Source organism: Gadus chalcogrammus, chromosome 15 (assembly GCF_026213295.1).
Source record: "Gadus chalcogrammus isolate NIFS_2021 chromosome 15, NIFS_Gcha_1.0, whole genome shotgun sequence".
NCBI lineage: Eukaryota > Metazoa > Chordata > Actinopteri > Gadiformes > Gadidae > Gadus > Gadus chalcogrammus.
Genome location: NC_079426.1, coordinates 23,607,549 through 23,620,809, shown reverse-complemented (window position 1 = coordinate 23,620,809; position 13,261 = coordinate 23,607,549). Strand labels below are relative to the sequence as shown.

At 43.5% G+C, this 13,261-nt stretch overlaps 1 protein-coding gene across 4 annotated transcripts in view; it reads right to left on the bottom strand.

Moving 5' to 3' along the window:
* The window catches only part of itsn1 (intersectin 1 (SH3 domain protein)), a 98,475-nt gene that overhangs the window by 61,405 nt on the left and 23,809 nt on the right, over positions 1 to 13,261 (bottom strand). For all 4 annotated transcript variants that reach the window (XM_056610286.1, XM_056610283.1, XM_056610285.1 and 1 more), the window contains exons 16-17: positions 4,587 to 4,674; positions 4,030 to 4,169 (exon numbers count right to left, since the gene is read on the bottom strand). In XM_056610286.1, coding sequence (XP_056466261.1) covers positions 4,030 to 4,169; positions 4,587 to 4,674 — 228 coding nt within the window. The remainder of the gene's footprint in view (positions 1 to 4,029; positions 4,170 to 4,586; positions 4,675 to 13,261) is intronic.

Below are 13,261 nucleotides of genomic sequence, written 5' to 3'. Positions count from 1 at the left end.
ATTGCGATACATCCACTGTAAACAGAGCGCATGGTGGCTGCAAGCTGCTCAGGGCCACACCCCCACCCTCCTCCTTGACACGCCCACCGAAACAGCGCATTTGGGGGAAGCTCAATGTGCGACTGGCTCGGAGTGGCTGTAACTCTGCACCACGGCTGAATTTAGGGAACGTCTTTGAATACTAGGGATGGGAATTGATAAGAATTTCACGATTCCGATTCCGATTCTGCTTATCGATCCGATTCCTTATCGATTCTCTTATCGATTCTCATTGGGTGAGAAAATAAGTATAAATGTGTTTGTTTGCATTACATCTCTTTAATATCTGGTCAGAAGTGCTTCTAGTATTAGGAAATTGTACATTTTCAAATCAATTGGTCTAGACGAAAAGATATATGTTTCGCTTTTTAAGCCCAAATGCCATCATTATGTGCCATACAACTAAAAACACAGACTGAAAACAGCCAAGTAATGCCGCTTTTCCACTGCATGGTACCAGCTCGACACGACTCGACTCGACTCAGCTCGCCTTTTTTGCGTTTCCACCGCGATCTAGTACCTCAAGTGGCTGCTTTTTCTAGTACCGCCTCGCTCTAGGTTCCAAGCGGCTGAGCCGATGCTAAAATGTGACGTCGGCAGACGGCCGGCCACTGATTGGCCAGAGAGTGTGACGAAGTCACGAGAGCGACATGGCAACCATGCTGGTAACGATAGAACAGCCATAGTAGCGCCGCAGCCAACATATTCCACTTCTTCAACATGCCAGCTAATAATACGAACACGAATACCATCGCATCGATGTTCTCCATTGTTGTTATGTGGGTTCTGTCCATGTGTGGGTTACGTAGGTGTTGTTTGCGTCGCGTACAAAAATACGTCACGGCCCTTTCGCGCAGACGACCCCGCCCACGTCCCGGAGGTACTATTTGCGGTGGAAAAGCACCCGCGCTGCTACCGTGTCGAGTCGTGTCGAGTCGTGTTGTGTCGAGTCGAGCTACATGTGCGGTGGAAAAGCGGCATAAGAGCTTGTACCTTTTGGAATTCTAACAGTGCTCATTTGCATTCAACTTTTAACAAAATTAAACTGACATAAACAAAATGAAGCATTGATTAGACAGAGATTTATTAGATGGGCCTACCTAATAAACCGTTGGAACACACAAGACCGGAAACCATAGCAATGCCGGTAAACAAACCCCGAGAAGCCCAATCCCTATGAGAGCTCCCCACGCTACGGCCATCCGGAGGCGACAGAGCTGTTGGCCGTGATATTATATATACAATTATAATATAGTATATAATATATTATATACTATTATATATAGAGCTCCGCGAGTCGCAAACTGCAACAATCACTTTCTCCTCCATTCCGCGGTTCACCCGGACTGCACTGCACTGAGTTTGACGGCTGAACGCGGATTGGCTGTTACGTTACACATGTCACTCAGTTATCACGCTGTTGAACGCTGATTGGCTGTCATCACGACAAAAACTTGTCATCGGTTTTCTCCCGCGAAAAACTCGCCCTTATACGCGTCTCTACGTTCACTTTGTATGGGATCTTGTCGCCCCGTCGCGTTTGGTGTGAACGCACAATGCGATTCTTCCTCGGCGGCGACATGTTTGCTGCGTTCTGAACCAAATCAAAGCAGCGTGTGTGTGACGTCACGACGCATTTGCCGCGACCGGAAACGATAAGCGGAATCGTTAAGCAGGCTTGCTAACGATTCCAAGGAATCGGTTGACTCGGACCCGGTTCTGAACAAGAACCGGTTCTCGATTCCCATCCCTATTGAATACTGTGTTAGTTGCCCACTAATACCTATATTAAAGAATACATAAAATAGCATGTCATGGGACCTTTAATGACATAGAAAAGAAAGATTAGATTCGATTTTTTTACATTGTAAAAAGTTTCGGTGCAAAGGCGATCACGCCTTTCACACTGCCAAGCCGGTTCGGTCACGGCTTGGCACGAAGGAACTTTCCGCTGCGTCTTTCTCGTAGATCCCACCATCTTTCAACGTCTTTGTTAAATGCGATTGCATCACCTTCTCTCCCATGATGGTCAGCAGCTCGCGGATTTCGCAGTCTCTCAAGATAGAACTGCTAATGTTGATATCGCTGCCAAGAAAAGTTTTGGGTCGGCCTGTTGAACAGTGGGTGGTCCTAGGTCCGTCAGGCACACCCATAACACCATGACTGGTTGAAATCGGGCTCGGGCTCATAATTACAGGGCCCAACGAATAAACCCCCTCGAGCATTTTTTGTTAAAATAGACTGAGTCCATTTTATTTATTGTTTTTGGTTGTTTTGTTAATTTATTCTGTATATTTTAAATGTCTTCCAGACGTCCAGTTCCAGTGTAAAAAAACAAAATAAAAGTTTATTGATCTTCGAAAGGGTGTACTTTATTTTTTTTTGTTTACATTATCATTATATTAGTTAAAAAACTGCAATATTATCGCTTAAAGCAATCATTTCTGGGGCAATTAATCGCCCAGAATAATTTGTTATCGTGACAGGCCTAGATGTGTATACGTATATATTTTTCGAAAATCCCGCATGGAAATGTACATAAAAAAAATGCATAGATGATCGTTTTAGAATCGAATCGTTGACCTCATAATCGGAATCGAATCGTGTCATTCCCACACCTAGTATTTTTCTTGAATGTTTCCAATAAGGAGAGATATGGCAGCATGCATTTTCATCACTTTGTGCAGCATGAGAGCCGGGCGTTTCAGGTTGAAAATGTATGATCTTTAAAAATAAAACTGCCATCGTCAGTGTAGAATTCCCCAGCCACCCAAACACAAATGAGATTGGGCAACAACTATCTTTCCTATCACTGTTACAGAATATTGGTAGATTGTTCATGAATACACACATTGTGGTCATAGACACAGAAAAGACACAAACCCTTTCAGGAGCGTGGATGAGAACACAAGCGAGAACCATAAAAAACATCCAACAAGTGAAACGCAGTGGCGATGACTTGAAGTAGGCTAGGGCTGCATCTTTTATACCATCATACGTTCCTGACATTTCACCAGGGTATATGAAGATAAATAAAACAATTACTATAGTTAAAAATCTTAAAATCTGAGCTGCTGGTGATAGAAGTCACTTTTGCATGTATGACATTGTCTGGCCTACAGTGTTGCTGTGATTCTAATATGCAAATTGCCATAGTATGAATAATGAATAAATAGTGAATAAGCACCTTTCTTCCTTAGATTCGGTCCAAATCTCAACGAGTTCCCATTTGAATTGTTAGTCCAGGATAGTTTCCAACAATGTACCTATATGGATATTTAGTTAAACCTGTATTTTAACTAGGCTAAACTAAGTCAGTGTGACCTGTGTGATATACAGCCTAACTGCGTTACACACAAACCAGAGCTCCACTGGCCACGCAGTCTTTTATCTGCTTTTTATTGTTGTACCGCTAGCGGGATACTAACGACGATTTTAATGTTCTATCCATTAGGGATATTTTGATGTGGGAAACGTCTCTGTGTTAATGCGTTCTAGTTTGGCTATTGTTTCGGGTAGGGTCCTTTGTCATTTTTCCATTGTGTAGAAAAAATGCCCAAACAATGGCTCTAGAGAGAGGAGTACTGCTTTCCTACCCTCTCCGGGGCAAGTATACACCGTTAGACGCAATAGTTAATTGAAAGTTAAGGAGGCGAATATAAAGATAACTTGGTGAGCCATTGAACTTCAGCCGTATGTTTTGGTTTGTATAAGGGGTTCTGAATGTCCCTTACCAAATGCGGGATATCGGGTTGACCTACATTGCTACTTAACATACCACACCATCAAGGTAGGAATCGTATAACTTCATGGACTAGAAAGAATATGCAATACGATATGCTAAAATGAACGAAAACATTTGGATGGATTTATACTGGATAATTTTTGTAAGATCATTCCACACACTGAGAGAAAGTGTGTGTTTTCTATGAAGTTCTATATAGGATGGGCTAATCTCTACTCCACTGTGCTATGTGTGTTGAAAGGTACCTTTAGCTGAGTGTTGAAGGCGTCTATCTCCAGAAGTTTAGACCTGGTTTCTTTCTCCACAGAGTCCAGCTGGTCTTTGAGCTGTTGCCTGCTGGACTCCTTCTGATCAACGGCCTTCTGAAGGGAGTTTAGACTGTCACCTACACACACACAAACGTGCACACACACACGCCAAATTGTTTAAGGCTAGCTACTCCATACATATCAAATGTATTGCTAAAAGGCAGAATGAGGGGTCCATTCTTTCCTACTGTTCTGATTACCATTAGTACACAGTGTTTATTTATTAATGGAAACTTCAGAGAACAGTGGGGATATTGAAAATTCAGGGGCATCTTACTAATGGCTGCTTGGCTCGTAAGCTGTGATGTAAGCAGAAACTCAAGCCTGGCCTGTGGCACTACCCTGTACTATCCTGAATATTTCTCTTCAGATGTGAGACAGTGATTTAAACTTAAAGTTAAGTGTCTTCAGTCTTGAGATGTTGCATTAAAGAACCCCAAATGTTCATGCTAAAATGATGGTCCAGGTCTGTATGTTTCTTCTGCTGTACTCACGGTGGAGGCTGTTCTGCTGAACCTGTTTCAGCTGGTCATTGAGACACTGTTTGTCAGGGATCAGCCTGCCCAGCCACTGCTGGGAGTCCTGTGAGAGAGACAGACAACAAGGAACAAGGGTCAATTTTGCCTGATGCTTTTTGTAGTGAAACAAAAATGATGCATGATTTTATTGTCCATGCAGAAGTGGACACCATATAGCACTTGAAGGTGCCAGTGAACCCCTAAGCGCTAAAATTATGAATGGTTAAAAAAAAACTGCGACCTTGGCTCAAAACAGGCACTATTCTGAAGATTGTGGACAGAAGGAGAACACAGAAAACCGAGCACAGGTCCCATGTGGTGGCATGTGGTGATGCTCTTAGTAATGAATCCATGAAACCATCGCATCTCAAAAATCATCTTACAACCGAACACGCAGATCTTAACGAAAAAAATATATTTTTCCTTAGAAAACGTGTTGGATTGAAGCAGTCAAAAATCATCTCTCTCGCAACAGTTCCGCAAATATTTCTCAGTGATGGCAGAAGTGTGTGTGTGTTTGTGTGTATGCGTGTGTGTTAGAGAGTTCTGCGAGTGCATGCCTACGCTGCAACCGGCAGGGGAAAAAAAGTTTGTTGTCTATATGCATGGTTTGTACCAGTTTTTTACTTGTTTTAAGTATTTTTAAGTGTTCTTCTTGTCGTGTTCTTGGTGCCAACACATAAGAATTTATTTTATTCACGCCGTCGCTTTGGGAACTTTGTTTTGCCTGCTGCTAGCCTGGGAGAGCTGGGCTGTCAAACAGACCACAATACCCGCGACAGGAGTTGTTACAAATCAATGTTTTTAAGTCCATCTCGCGCCGCAGATGTAAGGCATGGAATACCAGACTTTCTTAGTAGATCCTCTCCAGTATCCAGTGGAGAAACTAAAAGAAAACGGAGGAAGCATGGGAAACAGGGAGGCAACAGACTTCGGTTGAGGACACAATATCTTAATAAAATTCCTTTGCCGTCTGTCATTATGGGAAACTAGGGGTGTAACAGTACACTGAAGTCACGGTTCGGTTCATTACTCGGTTCAGATATCACGGTTCGGTAAGAATTTGGTACAGTGAAGGGAAAGAAAAAACTAAAATGCAGAAGGCAATTATTTTATATTGTGCACGTCTCAGGTTGTACCACCTAGTAGTGTCATACAGTCTCTCCCCTGAGCTAGCTGCAACAGCCTGAACTGTGTAATCTAAGATGTAAACAGTAAACAATAAGTACCCCACATCATCTCCAGACATCCGTAACTTGTAAACAAAATAAGACGATCAGTTCTAAAACTGAAAAATGCAGCATGTCTTATTTATCAAAGTGCAAATTACACAGAATTACGGCCACTGCAAGCCTTTATGGAAGCTTTTATGGAAGAAATTAACTCTACATTCTATGGCAAATATTGATTATTATCAGGCCTATATATCTGACGTTATGTTACGTTAGGATTGGGTATATATGGAGCAGGACAAGAATCATTCTGGAGTTTCTTTGCAAACCTCACTCGGCTTCTTTGTTGCTTGTTCGCGGGTAACGATAAAGTCTTCTGTCATACTTGCTCCGGACTCCGGACTACTTCCTCATGCTCTCTTATTTAGTTGAAGTGATAGAATTCGGTAGTTTTCTACCACACTTTCCACAAACGCGCTGTTTTTTAGAGGCGGGTCAAGGAGGAGGGTGGGGGTGTAGCCGGAAGCGTGCAGCGGGCTCCGGGGCTCCGGCGCGAGACAATCGTGGGCAACAATCCCTTTCTCCTCCATGTCGCGGTTCATGTACTTCAGGGAGTCAAAGCCAAAGTTCCTTTCCCCCAATTCCTTCTCAACCATGGCTGAGATAACCCCCACTACGAGTCTCGTTGTGGAAGAGGTCAGAGAACCCGACGTGTTATGCGCCATAACACGCTCGGCTACTTAGGCGCCAATCAGGGCTGCAGTTTAGTTGTCCGTGAAGAACTTGCGTATCTAACATTAGTTCTGCATTACATTAATTCATTTGCACGCCAGTTTTATCTAATTGTATACCGTGTATTTTTCCGTGTAAATCCATGCACCGAATCGTGACGTTCGTACCGATTCGGTTCAATATGAATACATGTATCGTTACACACCTAGAAACGTACAGTAACTGAGAAACAAACTGGACGAACTTCAGAGGATGGTTCGGTTTCAAAAGGATTGCAAAGGATTTGGGAAAAGGAACTTTGGATTTGACTCCCTGAAGTCCAGATCAAACCACAACATCAAACTGAAGACCAGATTGAAACGTGCGCGACATGGATGAGAAAGGGATTGTTGCCGGTGCGGACTCCCGGACGTCCGCGTTGTCCAGGACTCCGGGAGCTCCCGCCTGCCCCCGGAGCTAAGCTCCCGGACTCCTGCTGGAGGAGCTCCATCAGGAGTCTGGCGGAAGCTCCGGGAGTCCGCAAACGGCTACAATCCCTTTCTCCTCCATGTCGCGCACGTTTCAATCTGGTCTTCAGATTGATGTGGAAGTGGAAGAACCAGAGACGTCGGAGAACCCGACGCAGCCGAAAAGATTCTAAGTATCATACGGAGGCTCACACAGCTTTTGGCCGTGGTATTATATATTATATTATATAGATATCTATATATTATCTTATTTTATTTAGATATATACTTAGTGAAGTATCTGAAACTAACCGCTTAGCAACCGAGTTTCTGAAGTTGTGGAGCTAAATATCCCTGAGCCGGAAATGTGTGTCAGTTTTTCTTTTTTTTTCTACTCGTGTTAAAATGATGAACAGATGAAGAGCAGCAGTAATCAACAAACAGGCTGCAGCAGTATTTCTAACAAAGAAAATTATGTTAACAGCAATGTGACCGCGGCTGTAAACTTCGTGAGCTTCCCTGAAAGAAAAGCTGCCCAGTTAAAATAAAAAGTGGTCAAACGTTAAGGTTGAAATTAAAAAAAAGTGTGACTGCTCATTGGGAGAGCGATCTGGGCTGATGTTTGATGATCACTGCTGCTCTTCATCTGCTCATTCTTTTAACACGGGAAAAAATAAAAAAGCCATAGACGCGCAGTAGGATGCGGCAGAGAAACAGAGTAGTTTAAACTTCCACGGTCGAATATTATGGAGAAGAGATGCATGTAATCATTTCCTAAATTTTTTTAACGAATTATTATTATATATATCAATTATTTGTCGGCCTCAACTTGATACAAAACAGTTTTTTACACCGTCAATATTTGTCCTCTCCCGCTGGACACACACAGGAACACACACACACACTCCTGCGGACGCATCTAGGCCTATGCAGTTATGAAATTCAATCAAATATATAGGCTAGTTAAAACATGTTTAGACTTGATAGGTAATTCAACCCACATCTTAACTGCATGCCAACGATGTATTATACTCGCGATCATACATTGTGAATTTGCTGTCAATCGGTTTATATGTGTGTGTTTATTCTGTTGTCTGCGCTGTATTTCATGGTGTTTCCATCAAGACTCGCTGATTCATTGAGGCGGGAAAACTTACAGCAGCTCTACGCACGGGTGATAGTTGGCGTATGAATAGCCTACACAGGCGTCTTCGCCTGTGTAGGCTTCGCCTATATTTTCTAGAAATAGCCAACCAAGTTTTGCGGTGAAGAATGCTATTGCACATTTCACCCCGTCTTCCCAAGGTTGTTGGGCACAGCAAGCTTTATAAATGAGACCCCTGAGATTTATATATTTCTTTTTTTATCACAAAATAAAAATGAAGCCTGTGCTGTGAAAGGGTCGTGACTGCTTCCAGAGGCGCTTGTTGTCAAGTTTACTAACGCGAACAGCAACATTAGTCGTTTGGTTGAAATGTGATCCCGGAGTGACACAAAGTATAATAAATATATCCTGCATGTTCTCCAGCCCCAGTCATGTCTCTTTCAAAACCTGCCGTGAAGAGAAAGGTTGGTGACGAGCTTAGACTATTTCAGGAAAGTGGGAGACAGAATATTTTTGATAGAGCGCAGGGGCATCCCGACGTGTCTTATGTGCACAGAGAAAGTTGCGGTGCACAAGCAATAGAACATCAGAGGTTATTACTCAACTAGACATGCTGAGGTGTATGCAAAACACCAGGGAGAGGAGAGGGAGAAACGGGACGCAAATCTTAAAACATGTCTACTGAGGCGGGAAGATTTTTTCAAGAAAGCCACCAAAGAGAGTGATGCAGCAGTTGAAGCTAGCTACGTGGTGAGTGAGTTGATTGCTAAGGCGGGAAAACCATTAAAAGGAGGAGAGTTCGTCAAAAAGTGCACATTACTGGCTGTTAGTATAGTTTGTCCGGAAAGAAGGGTCAGTTTAGTAAAATCTGCCTTTCAGCCAACACAGTGGCAGAGCGCATTTCTGACCTGTCAAGTAACATATATGATCAACTGCGTGAGAAAGCAAAACGTTTCCATTAGGGATGCACCGAATTTTCGGCCAACAAATTTTTTCGGCCGAGAATGGCCCAAAAGCACATTTTCAGTTTTCGGCCGAAATACTTTTATCACCGAAACAACACTGCCGAAACAGAAATTTGTGATGACGCAAGCAAAAAGCGCAGCCGGCACACGCTTGTCTGGATAAGCGCCCATATGTCTGCGGTGGGGACATTTTTCAATGTTTCTGAGAAAGACCCACGTATAGCGATTTGCAAAAATTGCAATGCCTTTTAATGAAATTAGTACACAGTCATAGCCATAAATGCAATGGTACTAGGGTTGCCGCGGTGTGGACATTTTCACACCGAGTAATACACTTGTGTCAACACCGGTATTACCGAGTATAAACGGTATAAACTTTGAACTAAGTCAACCGCTATCTTCTCCGTCAACTCTCCTCTCACACTCGGTGACAGCGTCTGGCAGCACGCCAATTCTCGGTGACAGCGTGTTATAACGTTCTATATATAATTGTGTATAATAATTGTATATATAATATCACAGCCAAAAGTTCTGTGCGCCTCCGGATGGCCATAGCGCGGGGAGCTCTTGTAGGGATTGGGCTTTGCGGGGTTTGTTTACCGGCGTTGCTATGGTTACCGGTCTTGTGTGTTCCAACGCTTTATTAGCTAGCCTATTAGGTTTGTATATTTATTTATTTTATGAAAAAATTAATCAAGACAAGACTGTGTTAATCAAATAGCCCTAAAGTTTTTATTACTGGTAAAAAATAATAAAAACTAACTTGTTGTTGCCGGTGTGCAACACCGATGGTGTTGGCCTCAACACCGGTAACACCAGTAATACCGTACACTGCGGCAACCCTAAATGGTACTAATAATTGGCATAATAATTTCTTGCGGTGTTTCGGTTTTCGACCTTGATTTCCTCATTTTCGGTTTTGGCCAAGAATTTTTATTTCGGTGCATCCCTAGTTTCCATGCATACTCAGTCGCTCTTGATGAGAGCACAGACATCACTGACACTGCATAGCTTGCAATCAATATCCGTGGTGTTGAAGAGAATTTTGAAGTGATGGAGGAGTTGCTCACAGTGATTCCAATGCATGGCCAGACCACTACTCAGGATATATTCTGCCAGCTGTGTGATGTCATTGTTGATGCTGTTTGCCATGGAAGAGGTTTGCTGGAATAACAACAGATGGAGCGCCTTCAATGACAGGGAGGAAAAATGGACTGGTGGCCCTTGTAAAAAGAAAACTGGAAGAGGAGGGTGTGGAGGAGGCCATTGCTCTGCACTGCATTATCCATCAGCAGGCCCTTTGCAGCAAATGCCTGAAGTTTGACAATGTGATGTCTGTGGATGTGAAATGCATCATCCATATCGAATCCAGGGGCTTACAGCACCGGATTTTATGCACCTTTCTGGAGGAAATAGAGTCAGCATATGAGGATGTTCTCTACTTCACCGAGGTACGGTGGCTCAGCAGAGGAAACGTCTTGAAGAGATTTTTTGAGTTGAGAGCAGAAGTGATTGCTTTCATGGAGAAGGTTGGGATGGCTGTTCCTGTGCTAAGTGATCCCAAATGGCTCATGGACTCAGCTTTTCTTGTTGAAATCACACAGGAGCTGAATGTACTGAACAAGAAGTTACAAGGCCATGGGCAACTCGTCAGTTCTGCCTATGACAACGTGAGAGCATTCTCCGCAAAACTTTTTATCTTATGGAAAGCCCAGCTCCCTCAGACAAACCTCTGCAATTTCCCAGCATGCAAGGCACTCATGGATGAGGGCACACTATTCACTGTTGAGAAGTATGCTGATGCCATTGTGAAACTACAGGAGGAATTTGATCAAAGTTTTGCAGACCTCCAAGTCCGTTCTGCTCAGTCTCTGAATGTTTTTAAGTCCCTTTTAAAAACCCACCTCTATTCACTTGCCTTTGGCTAGCATCTCCCTTGATGAAAAAGTGTATCGTTTTTAAATGTTATCTTTTATTGCACTTCTTATTTATTATTGTTTTTTGTTTGTTTTTGTGCCTTCCTGCAATATTGCACTTTACTGTAAAGCACTTTGGTGCGGCTAAGCCGTCTGTAAATGCGCTATATAAATAAAATTGACATTGACATTGACAGACTTCAAGACACACAGAGCCAGTTTTCAAAATATGCTGACCCCTTCTCTTTCGATGTGAAAGATGCCCCTGTTGTGCTTCAAATGGAGCTCATTGACCTGCAGTGTAATTCTGAACTCAAAGCCAAGTTCAGGGAGGTGTGTGGAAAGTAGACAAGCTTGGACAATTTTTGAGAGAATTCCCCCCACCTTCCCTGAGCTTTCCAGGATGTTCAAGCGGACCATCTGCCATGTGAACTCGTAGAGCGGCTTGGGCCCGCTCGCTACCTCACCACCCTCGACATCACCAAGGGATATCGGCAGGTCCCCCTCGCTAGAACCGCCGGGGAGAAAACGGCGTTCGCCACCCCCGGAGGACTATACCAGTACAAGGTACTCTCCGTCGGCGTACATGTAGCCCCGGTCACATTTGTGACTTTAGTGTACACATGCAAAATAAATATTTACGACTTAAAATGTACTGTTACGGTGCGGCCACACCAAAAGCGTTACTCGCGTTGGATAACGCGAGTAACGCGCCTAACCTGACGCTTGATCATTGTGTGGTGGTTCAACGCTTCCAACGCGTCAACGCGCCAACGCAGCTAGATGAGTCCATGTCCATGCAAGTGAACGGAGCGTTCCCTCTTCGTCATAACTATCAAACCAAACATCCTTCACATTCACCGAGCGAACATTATGAAAGTAAAATGCACATTTCTCGCTCAAAATGTTTCCATAAACGCATTTAATGGCGTAACTATGTTACTATTTCCACCCAGAATAAAGATAGTTGGCGGCCGTGGCTGCGCTGGAGTCCGAGGTAGGAAACCCAAACGCCGCCGTGTTTGGGTGATAGAGCTTAGATCGGGTTTGATTAAATAATCTCTGATATAAATAACAATAATCGGGTTAAATAACTTCACATGGTGTGTCTGGTGTGTTTCCAGCATTCGTAGTGTTGATCAGCAGAGAAATAGTCTGCCAAGACGTTGAGGTTGCTTAGCATCCAGAGACTCTGTCCATGCAAGTGAACGGAGCGTTCCCTCTCCGTCATAACTATCAAACCAAACATCTTTCACATTCACCGAGCGAACATTATGAAAGTAAAATGCACATTTCTCGCTCAAAATGTTTCCATAAACGCATTTAATGGCGTAACTATGTTACTATTTCCACCCAGAATAAAGATAGTTGTCGGCCGTGGCTGCGCTGGAGTCCGAGGTAGGAAACCCAAACGCCGCCGTGTTTGGGTGATAGAGTTTAGATCGGGTTAGATTAAATAATCTCTGATATAAATAACAATAATCGGGTTAAATAACTTCACATGGTGTGTCTGGTGTGTTTCCAGCATTCGTAGTGTTGATCAGCGGAGATATAGTCCACCAAGACGTTGAGGTTGCTTAGCAACCAGAGACTCTGTCCATGCAAGTGAACGGAGCGTTCCCTCTTCGTCATAACTATCAAACCAAACATCCTTTACATTCACCGAGCGAACATTATGAAAGTAAAATGCACATTTCTTGCTAAAAATGTTTCCATAAACGCATTTACCGTATTTTCCGGACTATACGTCGCTCCCGAGTATTAGTCGCATCAGTCAAAAAATGCTCCATGACGAGGAAAAAACCATATATACGTTGCATTGGTGTATAAGTCGCATTTATTTTTAATCATTTAAACAAGAACGTTTAGTCTGGAGAGACTGAATACAATTGCAATAGCAATATAGGTGTGTCGGTCCCACTCGTAGTTCTGAGAGTATACCGAATTCAGTGACACCGGGATTCCACCGGACGCGTATGCGCCGCGGTCCTAAACCTGAGCGCACGATCGGGAGGTGGAAGTTGCGCTTAGATGCCTTCACAAGTCCAGCGGAGGGCTCCAGTTTTCGCCGGCCAAGTCATGCGCTGTGATATGTGTGACAGCTATGTTGCACAACATTGCAGCTAAGGCTGGGGTAGCTTTGGTTGAACCGGAGGACATTGAGGACGACGAGAATATAATTTATTCGGTGGTGCAGTAGGCTTGCAGCGTTCAGTTGTAGGCCTAATGAATGACGGTGCCATCTTGCGGCCGAAGATTATGTATACGCACAATTTTGGCATATAAGTCGCTTCGAAATATAAGTCGCAGGGCAA